This window comes from Simochromis diagramma, unplaced genomic scaffold (genome assembly GCF_900408965.1).
Source record: "Simochromis diagramma unplaced genomic scaffold, fSimDia1.1 OVJJ01000798.1, whole genome shotgun sequence".
NCBI classification, from domain to species: Eukaryota; Metazoa; Chordata; class Actinopteri; order Cichliformes; family Cichlidae; genus Simochromis; species Simochromis diagramma.
In genome coordinates this window covers 74,305-89,406 of record NW_024386736.1, presented here as the reverse complement: position 1 = coordinate 89,406, position 15,102 = coordinate 74,305, and the positions used below count along the sequence as shown (strand labels likewise).

Genomic DNA, 15,102 nt, shown 5'->3' with positions numbered 1-15,102 from the left:
GCAACAATTTGGAAATGATACTAGTATATAGGGATTCTAATTATCACATTTGACCTCTTCCCTTATTCAGCAGTTGTTGTTTCTTTCCACAGCTGTGCCATGACTGTCCTCTCATTTCTTTGATGCAGTTTTAGTAAAAGGTTTACATCAATTGCCAGAAATGTCAGTTAACCTAGAATGACTGTTGGCTAAAGCTCTGAAGTGTTGGGACAGACAATATTATCCATGTCTAATAAGACTGAGTCTGTAAGTAAGTGATTTAGGTCTCCGTGGCAGCAGGACTTCGCTCTCACTTTGCCAAAAGTGCTGCTTCCACTTCAAACACGTTGGATGGCTTTGTTCAGTGCAGACATGTTCTTACACACCAAACTAGGAAAATGTTTGATTATGGGCCTGGTTTTGTGCCCACATCTGTGTTGTAATGCTAAATCTAAAATCTAAAACAGAGTTGCAGGCCATGGCACTTCTCTGTAGTAGCAGCATTTATTTAGCTGCAACAAAGGTCAAAGTATCAATGCCACGGGCTTCCTGACATGTAGAACTGCAAAAATAGTTTCCACAATAGACCTTTTATGAATTCACACTGATGCAGTGAATACAAGCAGGTGGTTTTTGTACTATAGCTGTCTTATCTGATCAGTACACTACAGACAGGTTTCTAAAATAAAAGTACATGTTAGATGCACAAAGGTCTTATAATTTCCTCTGAAATGTGGTCCAGTACCAGAGTAATGTGGTAAAGAATGGTTTAACATATCGAGGTTAAACATATAGTGTACAGGGAGTTTTAGCGCTCATACCAATTCCCCCTGGTTGCTAACCCCAGCTCACAGTCTGAGAACTGCTGCCAAAGCTGATTAATCAGTTAGTATCACTTTTTTTAGTCAAAGGACTTTTTATTGTTGAAAACAGCATTTGTGTAAATCGAGCTTCTGCAACGCATATATGCGATAAACTCATTAGCTATACTGGTCTTATGTACAGAGGTAAAGCTACGTCTAATTAAAAGTTTATGGAGGAGTTGGAGCAGAAGGCCCCTGGAAAACCTGATGGTCTCTATTTGCCTCCACTGAAATTATTCATATACATCCCCACGTGAATGGTGTTGGATGCACAGCCATAGGCAAATATCATTGCCAAGATCCACTGAGAAGTTTTTAGGTCCCATTGGCACCAATTAATCCCTTCTACTTTCTACCACCAACATCAAAAGCAACTAACTCCATGTTTTTTTACATGCTTTTGCCCAACACTTTACTTTCATCCAGCAAGCTGGAAAGCAAAGAGTAATTTGGAAAAGAGTTAGCGATACATAAGGTTTCCCAGTCTCACCCAGTATGAGAAAACAATTAATGGACAACAAAGACCAGCACTCACTCTCACAGTCAGGTAAATATCAGTTTTATTTCCAAAATATCAAAAAACAAAACAAAAAAAACCTCAGCGTCTCTTTCACAAAGTAATTTGAGAGGAAAAATTAAAACTTGTTGCTGTGTGAGTGTCACTCTCGCTCCATCATGTTGTGTGAGACCTTCAATTCCAGCGGTGCATGTGTGTTTGTGTTTGTAGCAAGAAACATCTTTACATCTGTACATCTGACTCGTAGTTCCCCTCTTGCTTACTGGTAGTACAGCTCAAGGTTCATCCCATCGTGGATTTCATCTGGAGAGTTTTTGGTTAAGTACAACAAAAATAATCTTGATCTTTAAATCAAGAAAAAAAATGTTTTTTTTAACCGATTTAAACAATTTATGGATACATTTATGTTATGGATCATTGTGAGTGCAATAAAAAGAACTGCAGTTGTTCTCTGAGGGTGTAATAATGTCATGGTCATTATCATTATTAAATTAAAGGTAATCTAACTAAAACCACATAAGTATAACTACAGGAAAAAAAAACTTTAAAGGATACAGTCACCCAGAGACACGTGGTCCTTGAATATGGTGTACCTGTGGAAAACAAAGGACAACATTTAGGTCCAAATAGATGAGTTATTTGTCATCAAGCACATCAAATCCCATTTGAGCAGCTCACCATTTCTTTAACACGATCTTATCATGCCGTGTTCCTGTCTGGGCAGCTATGAGCTTCTTCAGATCTCCGATGGTATCCTCAGAGCTGAAACACCGAAGTTAAGGAAGGGCAGTGTAACAGCTTGGAAAACATCCAGAGTGTTAACAAATGCGTGGTTAAAAAAATCTGAGCGTTGTCTGCTAATATCATTTTGTTTCTTTTGATCTGCAGATGGACGGCGCAGCAGCTTTGGACGCTCTGCTTTCCTCAATCAAAACACATGCAGGATGGCTAAAGTGTTCTAGCTAAACTGGTCCAACTCTCTCTGTAGCCCCGTGACAGACTGCTCCCGAACCCATTATAGGCAAAACACAACTAACACTTGATCAAACAAGATCCCTTCAAGCTGCGACACCTAGAAGTTACTGAAAATCATCAGACTTTTAGCTGATTGTCAAGTGGCGTTCATTCAAGTGGTATTATATCTGCTGTCAAGAGTTGGCAAGTGGTGGCAAGCACCATTTTTAAGCATCATTTGATGATAATAAACATAAATAGCGTCACATATTAAAAGGTAAAAGAACCTGAAAGACCAAAATGTAAGATACTGACTTTTTGTTTTAAATAAATTTCACTTACAAGCTGAAATCTCAAATATGACTATTATAATCACCCACAGACTTGCAATTGTGGGATTCTGTATTAACGGAATGAAATAAGTCATAAGAAATGCCAAGATAAACAGTGACACTGAATTTTAGTCTTATAACATACTCTAGAAACTCATATGTTAATAGATTCATTGTAAAACTATTCTCCACACCATTCTATAATATAAATGAGCTTTACTAGCGTCTTAAAAGTAAGTCCATACTTTCAGAGCAGGGGTGCGTTGAAAGCAGATGCAGATGAATGCTGTACTGTTAAAAATCCTGACTTATGTTAACTCATCTCAAGACATCCCAGATGTCTGCACCTAAAATATTATTGTGACATGTATGTTGAGAGACAATATTCAGCATCATTTTCAGAGTTTCAGCAAAGGATACTTGCACTTGACCCGGACTTTCTTGCCTAGACGGTCGTTGCAAACCACTTCGATCATCTTTACGTCTGCAGAAAAAAGGAAGAGATGAGACAACGTTAGACAAATGAAGGTATTAGATGATAAAGTAGGTGATAACCATAATGAGTTTGTTTTATAGAAGACGCGCTGGAAATCACAGGCACAGAAATCTACTGAAATCAGCCAGGTTGTTTTGTTTAGCTAACGTTAGCTGTTGCTCACAACACCACGTTAATGTAACAAACGGGACTTATATTTAAATACACTCATGGGCAGCTTTATGTGTTCAAAATCCGAAACATTATGATACCGTATAAAAACCGCACGTTGAAGCTGTCATCCTTACCTTGAAACGTGCAGCAGAAAAACCAATTATTTCCTTCGCTGATATTTTCTGGAAACCTCTCGGTCCTGCTTACCGTAAAGCTGGTTTAGTTGCGAATTCGCCTTCCTACCAATCAAATGAGGACTACGATGATTGGCGATCTCGCTAGACCTATCACAGAACAAAAACCCCCACCAAAGGCGGACCTAATACTGAAAACAACTTTTACCATAAACGTCAGGCCAACTGTCGTAATCTGCCTAGCTGCAGCTTGGTTCGTCACACGGCTTCTAGATTGAAATCAAATTTGAAAACGCTGCTGCAGAAAGCAACATGGCAGACGAGGAGAACCTACCGCCCGGATGGGAGAAAAGAATGAGCCGCAGTTCAGGTGATAAAACACGAGCCAAAAGAAGCTAAGTGTCCTAAATAGTGAGCTAAAGTGCAGTGTATAGTGAACTTAGCTCAGTAGCTAGCAACCTCAGCATCGTGCATTAGTGCTGAAACGAGGTTGGAGTGACGTGTTTAATCATTGCAGTCTAAAAGCAGCGAGGGTTTAGTCGCTGCTGTCATTGTCTTTATTTAATTGTGGCGTTTTCTCAGCTTGTTTTAGGCACTTTAGCTTCATTATCGCGCCAAAGCTGATTCATTCAACCTGGCTGCGGCAGGGCCCTGCATGACGTCAGCCCGCCCCAGCACCTCACCTGCAGACTGAACGAGTCCCAGCAGTAGGACGCTTTTCAGAATGCTAAACTTATGCGTCCTCTCTCCTCCCTCCTCACGTGACACAGGTTATCGTCATAGCTCTCGTGCTGTGGTGTTTTGTAAGGACCAGTAAATTCTAATACAGCACAGTTACACGGAGAAACACTAATATTTAATATACAGTTAACCTAAATGTTTTAGCATCCCTCAGAAAGCAAATTACTTTAAAAAAAGAAAGAAAAACAAAACAGTTACTGTGAGGTGAACATTGCTGGGGTCGTTGCTCAAAGTCTTAAACACTTTTATTTAATTTGTTTTTGTTTAATTTTGCATTACCTAGTTACTCCTTGGAGAAAGTAATTTCTTAAACTACTCGTTATACTTTGCGCTACTCCACCGCAACATGACTGACAGCATGTTGTGATGCATTATAAGCCTTAGGCTACATCACACACAGTGACACAAACCCCTATCATAACGGAGGCTGTAAGATTTTTTTTTTTTTTTTTTTTGTTGTAGTGATAACACGTGGCAAAGTTGAAAACCAACTCAAGGAGCCTTCAGACACACACTGATTCTACTGTTGAAACATGTACAGGTAGAAATGGAGGCTGAGCCTGATGGCTCATCACTTCCTTTATTACCTGTTGGGCTCTGGCTGCTGACTAAGGGTCAGGATACACCGACTCTGGGTTCTTCACCGTGAAGATGTTTGTAAAAAGATGTTGCGTTAACAGTATACTGCAGCAGTTTCTGCTCTGGATGCAGTTTGCGCTTCGTGATCTCATCCTTTCATTCAATGAAATTGCAACATCACCACTTCTCAAATGTTGTAAACTGCTCCACCATTTTCCTCCTCCCTGCAAAAATCTGAACTCAGCTGACAGCAGCACAGGAAGAAAACTGCTGGTTTGATTTTTTTTTTTTCCTCTCTTTTCGTTCAATCTGCCCATTGCTGAGATAATTGAAGAACCTTTTCAATGCAAATAGTGAAATGATGTAATGCAGTTGCTGAAATTAGTACAGTGATATGTTACAGTGCTGCCTGTCTTGTTACCTTGTAGCCTGTTATATCAACGACTAATAACGATAAGTAAGGAAGTAACAATAACGCAAGTAAATAAATCAAAGGTAAATATTTGGAAGATATAAAATAAAAAATACTAATATTTTGTTTTTGGTTTTTTTTGTTTTTTTTTTAGCATATCTAAAGATGCTCGAGAGATTGTTTTTTTTTTTTCTTTTTTTTTTTTTTTTTAAATTGGCCTGTTAGAGATTTGAATGACTTTCAGACTGTGAAGGAGAAGCTGCTTTAAGCTTTGAAATCGTTCTTAAGTGAGGGCTTGTGTGGGAGTCTGTGAGTTGGACAGGTGGCCCAGCTGTGCACCGTGACTCACTCTACACTGACGATAAAACCACAAAGTTCTCATTTAGCAACAGCAGCTCCTCCATCGACACGTACCTCCTTCACATCTCTCTGAGATGGCTAGGGAGAGCCGTCTCCTAGTGACAGTGCTAGCAACTAGTTGCCAACTAGTACTGGACAACAAGCTAATTGCTTTATATGAAGATGGAGCCTGACCAGAGGAAGAAAGGAGGCATGCTTGAGTCATGGAAAGCACCCAAAGCATATAAAAGCTGGGCAGAGCCACTTTAATGTCACCCCGTGGTTTGTGGGCACCAGCTTTGAAACTTGCAGTGTGGCAGTTGGGCTTTCACCATCTTGGTCTTATGAAACCACACATGAAAATGTTAGCACTGCAAAAGAGCCGATCAGTGAACATTAGCGGTAGCAGCGTTGTGTGTCAGAGCGTATACCATTTAGCAGTTTACCTGGAAGTCTTTATTTGCAAAGATAAAAACAGTCGGGTTTCATGATGTTGGACTGCAGCTTTAAGGTCACAGTGACCCTTTCCATGTCCACTCCAATATGGTGGATATGTTTCTGTAGAGAATGTCAAGCAAAACTGCTGCTATATAATGGATTTATATTTATATATAATATAAATATGAGGTGTGAAGGTCCAGGGCTGGTTAGAAGGGGATTGGCCTAATAAATGAATCAATGGTCCGTGAAAACAGTCTTAAAATAAGAATTACTTTTAAAACTGAAGAAACCGAATAGTTGACTCAGTGTTTGTTAAGTACAATCGAATCTTAAAATAGAGAAAGGTGCTTCTTTTAAAAGTGTACGGCCTCAGCAGCATTTTTTTTCTTTTACACCTTTTTGCTGAAAGGCCGTGAAGGATTCAAAGGTGGTTCTTCTATGAAGACATCCTGCGATATTTATTTTCTCCTGTGCAGATGGCCTTTAATGTCTAATATAAAAGGCTTTGCTCATAGTTGTAAACTCACACAATAAGCTTTTTTTAGTCAGTTTGGTTATTGTGGCTTTTTGATAGCATCTCTGATGCTTTTCTCTCATTACCTTTATTTACAGTCATGGCAGGAAGCAGTTTGGTTGTTTTTTGGTTTTTTTTGTTTTTTTCTTTTTAGCAGCTCACTACAGTGGCTTACACACATTATCAGTGATCAGCTAGCTTAAATGATAGCTCTAAGGCTACATTCACACTGCAGGCGAAAGCGCATCAAATCCGATTTTTCTGACCCTATGCGACCCATATCCGATCATGCTATGACAGTGTGAACGGCGCAAATCCGATATTTTCAAATCCGATCTGGGTCACTTTCGTATGTGGTACTGAATCCGATACATATCCGATGTTTTAGAAAGCAACTGCTGTTTGAACGGTCATGTCGCATTAAATCCGTCTTTTAGCGCCCGATAAGACATCGCGAACACTTCCTGGCCATCCAGTGTAGATGTCAGTGAAACTGTTGGGAAGACAACGTTGGAGAAACGTGAACATTTTATTTGTACTGTATAATCTGCAGATTCTGACAGAAATCTGCAGCTATCCTTTGAAGCACCGCTCCTCTAAAACAGCAATAAGGATAATTATTAGGTTATTTACATTATTATGTAAATAACAAAATAACTTAAAGCAAAAATTGGGAAACGTAAAGTCCGAAGTCTTTATATTAAGGGCCATCAGTCAAACAATACTGTTTGCTCTGGGCCTAAACAGAGCGCGTTGTGTGTGAAGTCTTCTTTTGCGCATGCGGGCCGCTTTGAGCGTTCACACTAGAGCGCGTTTGCTGTCGCATTTTATTTGTAGTGTGAACACGCAGACAAAAAAATCGGATTTGATCAAAAAATCGGAATTGAGCATTAAGACCTGCAGTGTGAACGTAGCCTAACTCTCAGGTGTACTCCAGGATAACTTGTTTGGTTCAGCGTCGGCCATCCCTGTGTAAAACTCAAGTCTTAGACATTTTCGTGTGAAGTGAGGCCAGTTGCTGTAGCACAGTATCCTGTACTGGGTGAATGGGTAGCTGCAGAGTCCGTGTTGTGTTTACATGTGTTTAAAAAGATCTTAATAAAGCTTAATGAATTTACTGGTTCTCTGTCATTACTTCAACAGGCAAAGTGTACTACTTCAACCACATCACTAATGCCAGCCAGTGGGAACGTCCAGTGGGAGACGGACGTGGCGAGCCAGATAAGGTTGTGTGTAATGTTTAGTAACTGCGTGTTTTTGTTTTTTTGATGCACGTGATGAGTCAGTGCTACTTTCCCTAAAGAGGTACTGAAACACATTTTACACGGCATGTTCAGATTCCAGCTAGGGTACTGGTAATGCCTGCAAATAATTTATGATTTGACAACTATTGTGAAAAATCATTTTGGCCGGGGGATAGCGTTCTCCAGGATAACATTTGAAATGTTCCTGTAAGACATCAGGGAGCTGCCTGCAATATGACATGTATGCATTTAAATAGTGATAGGAGGAACAGTGCAGAGAAACGGAATCCAGTCATTAACAGTATTATATTTCACATGATTATTAATAAAGACTGATGGACAACTGTGTGCTTTTACTTAGCTAATGGTTATTGTCATTGCTGATCAGTATGTATCTTATCTTATCACAATACTTAGTTATGAAGCAGACAGGGGGGAAAAAAACCATCAACAGCACCACCTGGTGGACTGAAACAGTAATTAATTTTATTATTCTAGGACTAAGGAGTTGTTGTTTTTTTTCTTTTACACTTGCGACTTATGTAATGTTGATTGGTGTTCTTGTATGTTCATGACATCTGATGGAAGGTCAAAGGAAGAACCAGTCAAATGTAGTTGTAGGGCTGCATGACTTGCTGTAAAGTTGAAATTCTGCCATCCAAATTGTAAAGTGGTTCTGATACTCCAACATCTGGAGTGTTAACACACAAATACTGATATATTTGTATATGTATATCTTTTTTAAAATTCAGGTACGCTGCTCTCATCTCTTGGTGAAGCATAATCAGTCGCGTCGTCCATCTTCCTGGAGGGAACAAAACATTACACGATCTAAAGATGAGGCCTTGGATTTGATTCAGAGTAAGTAAGGCAGCATGGAGAGGAGATTTTACGAAGTCTGATGAATGCATTTAATATCTTCTGTCTTCTGTGCAGAGTACATAGAACAGATCAAGTCTGGACAGGAGAAGTTTGAGTCCCTGGCATCTCAGTTTAGCGACTGCAGCTCCGCTAAGAATGGTGGAGATCTGGGACTGTTTGGTAGAGGTATGCACGGCGTGATGTCATTCTCTGTTCAGTGCAGTCTCTCATTCAGCATCTCCTTCATCTGTCTTTCTGAATAAAACGAAATCCTGCACATAGCTCTCCATCAAGTGATCAAACATTCAGTGCATGAATAACTGATAGTAGTGACAAGTTAAACCAGCAGTTTGTGAGCACAGTTTAATTCCGTATTTGTCACACGTTTCAAACATCAATCAATTTTCAATATGAGACAAGGATAACCAGAGTAAATACAGAAGTTGCAGTTTTTACCCCTCAGCCGTAAAAAGCCGGTGTGGTATTGTCGTCACTCCGCCTGACGCATGGGTGGCATGAATGCACAAGTTTGTGAATGCGATAACTCAAAGCAAAGTTCACACTATAGGTGTATTTCCTAAGAATCTTGGGCAAGTTCAAATTTCATTAACCTCGACCTAAATGTCAATATTAGAGGTGAAGTTTTCTGAAAAATCTTGTGAATGCAATAAAGAAGGAAGTCTCGATTTTCAAATTTATACCATAGGAGCATCAGCCACGAGGCTTTAAGGCTTTAGGGGTAGCACTGGTTACTGCTAGCAATTTTAAGTGATGACCTCATTTATTATGATGATCTGAAACACCAGCAAGTCCACCTCTGAATGTAGCTTTGTGTTGAGCTGATCTGGCCATTGGTTCTTGAAAACCCTCCAATGTGGCTGAATTAAAACATTTTGCAAAGAAGAGTTGTCCCAAATTTGTCCACAGTGAAGTGAAAAAGATTATTAGATTATTAGTATTTGTTTGACCTGAAACTGTACGTTAGGCTTGTAGGAGCTGTTTTTGCGTTGTTACCTATGTGTGCCACTAGGGGTCACTTTTTGAATGTTTATGGTGTCTTACTTAAGGTATGCACAGGTAATTATCAGAGGGTGTTGTTGTTCGGAAGGAGCAAACGGTTTGTGACACGCTGGAAACTAAGAGAACTGTTGAACAACAAATGCAACCAATTGAAAGCATTAAAGGTGTTAAATGGGCAAGATAAGCACAGCTGGATTTATTGGATTTTCTCAAGTTTCATTCATAAGAGTGGCACCGCGTCACCCCCGCCATCGAACACCTAAGTGGCTTCAAGTGTAGGCTTAGCCTGTACAAGGCTGTTATCTAACTGCACAAACTCTGTAGAACTGAATAAAAGAAATGAATGTAATTAATCATGTAAATTAGCTAATATGTCATTAATATGAAATAGTCATACAAATGAATGATTAACTATAGATGCACGTGCTGATGTGCATCATGTTGTATGATGGTTGGATAATGGCTCAGTGTGTGTTTCTGCTTTAGGTCAGATGCAGAAGCCTTTTGAAGACGCCTCCTTTGCTCTCAAAGTGGGAGACATGAGCGGCCCTGTTTTTACTGACTCTGGAGTCCACATCATCTTACGCACTGGTTGACAAGAAGACTCCACACGTTGTACTTTCCTCTTCCATCATCAAGCACACATACAAAGTCTAACCCAGTCAATCCTGCAGATTATTTTAATGGCACATAGCACCCCAGTAAACAAAGCTTAAAGCCTGCATCGCATCATTTGAGGCAGGATCCGTTTGTTCCAAGCACCATTAAACTATTATTCTTTAAGATCTTTTATTAACGATGACAGTGCCTGTTGAAGTGACCGCCCTATGGAAACTTTCATATAAGTGAGGATTATTTAAAGTCTACTTGGTATGTGCATGACTTCTAAAGGACCACTTACTGTATGTTTCCCTATAAGATTTCCCATTTCCACTGTATGTGTGCCAAAGCAGTTCCTTAACTGTTTTGGAAAATAGGTTCAAATACTTTCTAATATTAGCAGCATCCCTGCAGATGGAGAAAGCACTGTTGTTCTGAGTTGACTAGAGTTAATCTTTGTGTTTTCCATTATTCAAAAAATGGAATTATTTCTTTCCACAATCCACTCTGAAAACGCATGATTTCTGGCCTTTGGATATGCCTTGATGGCACCGCTGAAAGCTTGCAGGTTTTAACAATAATCTCCACAGCTTTTAAAACCATCAATGTTCAGATGAACTGTTAACACTGTTGTGTCATTGAGGCAAAAATAAAATCTCCTTTTGTAAGTCTGGTTTTCGTTATTTCCATGATTTAACCACCTTCAAGCGTTTCCAGTTTAGAAACTCTTTAGGAAGAGACAGGAAGTGAGTAAAGTGTAGATTGTATATTGGTTTTAAACCTCTGATCTGGTGTTATGTGTTGGGTCTTCAAAACAGGTGTGTATAGATCCTTAGTTTTTGTATGCGAGGCTTTTCTTTTTCATAGCCTATAAAAATAAAGACCTTTCAAACGTGTGAGCAATGCAGCGCATTAAAGAAAAACTACTTCTTGCTTCTCATCCCAACAAAGGACATCTATAGGGGGAAAAAAGGTTCCATATGAAAAATATTAAAGGACAAATGGAGAAACAAACCGCATAAAACTGATGTAATTAAAATCTGTAAAAGCTGCTGTCAAATACTCATATTTAGGCTGTCATAAAGCACAATAATAGACATTCATTTCTGGGATGTTAGGTTTGTTTTCAAGTTGATTTATAGAAATGAAAAACTGTTTGGTGTCAACCATTGATTGGTGTAGTGGTTAACACCACACATATGTTTGACCTCGTTCAGTGCCCAAGTCTGTTCTACATAAGCCTTAGTGTTGCAATTTAGTCATATCTTTAAATGTATCTTTTTAATGTACCCACAGACATGTACTGGTGGTTCTGTAGTCACTAGACGTCTTGACTGTAAAGCCCTGGTTCTCCCTTGGCAAATGTTTTCAACATTTCACCACTATCTCCTTTCACTTTTCATACGTAAGTTGTCTTCGATTCCTCCCAATGCTTTTATGTGTTTCCCATTCTCAGAATCAGCTCTGTTTGTAAACACACCTGACCTCTTTCACAAGCTGTTTTCTGCAGTGAAAATAACAAATCACAAGTTTTTATTGGTCAATTATTGCTTAAGCATGTGTGTCAACTTCACTACGAGGCATGTACATAAAATTAACGTCTAAATCTTTAATCTGAATTTTTATAAATAATCATGCTAATCATGATTAGGCCATTTGACACCATCACATCTGCACAAAAAACGTTTCTCTTATAGAAAATGTTATAAAGGCTGTGTGGAAGTTCCTCAAACCATATGCATTATAGTGCTGTGAGATGCAGCAAGTTTTGGTATTGATCTGATACCAAATACACATGTGCACATATACACATACTTTTAACATAAGAAGGGCAGCTTTGTTGGGGAGATTATGGAGCGTGTCATGACTTATTAAATTAATCATCATTATTCTGCAATATCTGAACATATTTTAATGATCCCTAACTCACTGGGATTTTTACATTGCACTTAAATTAGTTAACATGACAAAAAACACCTTTTTGGAGATCTGGCGTGTAAATATGCCTGAAAGTCAAAAATTGACCCATTTCTGTTGTTTAAATGTGCAAAAGACTATTAACATTGTTAATATAACCACAAATTCAGCTCAGGGTACAATTTAAGAAAAAAAATATTATTGACCATTTTGAAAATAGACTCAAAATTTTGACATAAAAGTCAAAATGTGGAGATTACACTTGTTCTTTCAAGACAAACTGCCACGGTTATTAGTGAAATTGTATTTCAGAATCGGTTTTAATAATAAGGAAATAATTTCTCTTTCAGCACATAAACACGGTGTGGTGATAAATTAAAAAGATTGTGCACGAAGATTCACCTGGTCAGATGGATAAACCACACAAACTTGGAAGAGTGGATTGTACAGAATGAAATGGATGGTAAAGGACAGATGAAAGGTTTTCAGTGGTCACAGCCTCGTGCTATAAAGAGGATGCTCTAGATTAAATATGAATCCTGACTTTATGGAAAGCTATGAGAAAATGACCACTTGAATAGTGACCACGGTAAGAAAACTTTGCTGTTGATGTGTCTCAATTACTAGTTTAAAGTCTCCTTCAGTACAATATAATGTTTGTTTTTTATATTTTGTCTGTCATGTTAGGTCTCATCGTATTCTCTACTCAAACTCCAGAAAGATTTAAATGTTACCTGTGGGTTGACTCTTCAAATGTGTGTGTGTGTGTTTATTTACCCACAAATATTTACTGTTGGTTCTGCAGTTTGTAAATATTTAATCTAAAGTCTGTGTTCTCCAAAGGCAGATGTTTTTACCATTGCTATCTTTGCCCTGTTTGTTTCCCCTTGTTTCACCCCATCTCCTGTCACTTCTCGTACGCAGTGTCCTTGGATTCCTCCCAGTTGCCTTTATTTGTTTCCCATTCTCAGAATCAGCTGTTTATAAACAGGCCTGACCTCTTTCACGAGCTGTTGCCTGCAGTGAAAATAACAAAATATAACTGTTCCTTTTACATATTTAACCCTGGAGAACCCATGGGGTCAGAGCCGACCCCACTGGTTTACTAGGGAAACCATGGGGTCAAATTTGACCCCATGGGTTCTCCAGGGTTAAGTATGCATTACAACTTTACTACTTTTAATTAGCATAGCATAAAATCCAAAGTAAGGTCCAAAGATAGTATTTTTCTAACTAATTTGGCCATCGAAAACTATTCTATACAGGCGGAACAGTTTAGAGGCTGATTTGGTTTGTTTTTATCAGACTGTATATAAAAGATGGACATGGATTTCAGGTCTGAAACATGAAACCACTGAAAATGTCCTAAATCTGCATTTTTTGTTTTTGTCCTCTGCATGTAGGTGGAGGGTTTACATTTTTCCTACACATTTCCTGTAGCTTCTCTCTGACAAGCAGAAGCTGAATTGCTTGCTCATAGGGGCTCATATGATCGTTGGGTTTTTCTCTGTATCTATTATTGTACGATCTACTGCACAATATAAAGCGCTTTGAGGTGACTGCTGTTGTGATTTGGCGCTATATAAATAAAATTGAATTGAATTGAATTGTGTTAAATACACTTGAGAAATCAAAGAAAGCGATCCTTAATGTGTAGGTATTGCTATCAAGGGGGAATTAAGGCCTCTAGATTAGATTAGATTAGATTAGATTCTATAGAACTTTATTAATCCCTCGGATGGGTTCCTCCAGGAAATTCAGTTTCCAGTAGCAGAATATCGAGAGAAGTTCCATGTTACAGAGTTAGAATATAAATATAAATAGAGGGGGATGTAAATGGTCCAGTCATCCACTTTCAGATTTGGCATGTCTGTGAATTGCACAGATGTTTTCACCTGTGGTCTTCAGCAGGCTGAGACTATTTTATCCAGTACCATCATCACAGTGATGTTAGGGAAACAGGTCAATAAAGTTCTGATGGTAACTGTGGTACAGGAACCAGACAGGATGTTTTGCACAACACCAGTTTTCACCCCAAGGTTTTGAGGACATGTTCTATTCAGCTGTCTGTAAACTTAAGCCCCATCTACAGCCTGACACTGAAGCAGGAGAAGAAACCAGTGCTGTGAAACTCATCCTGGTTCTTACACTGAAATAGTCACAAGCATCTCAGTTTAGCAACTGTCAACTGTTACATCACAGCTGATGAAAGTTGAGTCATTTCTCCTTACTTTTGATTCATAGCACTGTAATATAAACTGGATCACACAATGGTTCATGCATGATAATAAATTGGTACAATACAGTCACTCTACCCTAAATATGTTGTCAGAGACTGGGTGGGTATTAAAAGGTAAATAGGATTATAAATTGTATCAATAATGCAAAATATTGTATCAACTATTGTAACTGAATTCCTTGGAAATGTTAAATACAGAGTTAAAAAGTTTTGTATTTACTAATTAGATTGTGTAAAACGTCATTCTGACTTAACTCTGCTTTTAAGTCAGTTTAGTTTTAGGTCGTTTCCAAAGTGGATTTTCTTGTTTCAGTTTAGTTTTTATTGTTTGAAATGTTTTTGTTTTACTTTATTAGTTTCTGTGTTTATTTTGTTCTTTATCATTTATTATTTATTATTAGTTTTATTATTGGATGAAGAGTTCAGTACAGCCATTACATCTTGAAAACAGTTGACTGCAGTCTTTTAGCTAAAGTCTCAATGAACACATTTAAAGCCTCATTAGGCAAGTTGTGATTAAATCCTTACCAAACTAACAGATGGTAAAACTAAGAATATTCCCTATATTTATTTTTATTTTATTTTGCTTTTTTAGTTCTCCAATCTTACAAAATTGTTTCAGTTAATTACATTTTCAGAAATGTCAAAAGTCTAGTCTAGTTCTTATTTTTATTTTAGTTAATTAATATGTTTTTTCACATTACAAGTTTATTCACATTAAAAAAAAAATCATTATTATGATTACTGGTGGCCATTTTGAAAAGAAA

At 38.2% G+C, this 15,102-nt stretch overlaps 2 protein-coding genes across 2 annotated transcripts; one reads left to right on the top strand and one right to left on the bottom strand.

The window, feature by feature from the left end:
* Positions 1 to 1,379: 1,379 nt before the first annotated feature.
* On the bottom strand, positions 1,380 to 3,546 carry ubl5 (ubiquitin like 5). Its single transcript, XM_040043569.1, has 5 exons — positions 3,429 to 3,546; positions 3,066 to 3,129; positions 2,038 to 2,121; positions 1,915 to 1,952; positions 1,380 to 1,662 (listed from the first exon to the last, which is right to left on the bottom strand). Exons 2-5 carry the CDS (start codon positions 3,119 to 3,121, stop codon positions 1,619 to 1,621), a joined length of 222 nt encoding a protein of 73 aa, XP_039899503.1. The 5' UTR covers positions 3,122 to 3,129; positions 3,429 to 3,546; the 3' UTR covers positions 1,380 to 1,618.
* A 99-nt stretch (positions 3,547 to 3,645) lies between these two features.
* pin1 (peptidylprolyl cis/trans isomerase, NIMA-interacting 1) lies at positions 3,646 to 10,847 on the top strand. Its single transcript, XM_040043448.1, has 5 exons — positions 3,646 to 3,798; positions 7,598 to 7,680; positions 8,451 to 8,559; positions 8,635 to 8,745; positions 10,066 to 10,847. The coding sequence occupies exons 1-5, from the start codon at positions 3,741 to 3,743 to the stop codon at positions 10,173 to 10,175; spliced, it is 471 nt and encodes a 156-aa protein (XP_039899382.1). The 5' UTR covers positions 3,646 to 3,740; the 3' UTR covers positions 10,176 to 10,847.
* The last annotated feature ends 4,255 nt before the right edge of the window (positions 10,848 to 15,102 follow it).

Coding starts and splice junctions, on each gene's coding strand:
- ubl5 (XM_040043569.1), bottom strand. CDS start 3,121: ATGATCGAAGTGGTTTGCAACGACCGTCTAGGCAAGAAAGTCCGGGTC. Junction 2,122..3,065: donor AAAGTCCGGGTCAAGTGCAA/GTATCCTTTGCT, acceptor TCGGTGTTTCAG/CTCTGAGGATACCATCGGAG. Junction 1,663..1,914: donor CCACGTGTCTCTGGGTGACT/GTATCCTTTAAA, acceptor AAAACTCTCCAG/ATGAAATCCACGATGGGATG.
- pin1 (XM_040043448.1), top strand. CDS start 3,741: ATGGCAGACGAGGAGAACCTACCGCCCGGATGGGAGAAAAGAATGAGC. Junction 8,560..8,634: donor GGCCTTGGATTTGATTCAGA/GTAAGTAAGGCA, acceptor TCTTCTGTGCAG/AGTACATAGAACAGATCAAG. Junction 8,746..10,065: donor TCTGGGACTGTTTGGTAGAG/GTATGCACGGCG, acceptor TTTCTGCTTTAG/GTCAGATGCAGAAGCCTTTT.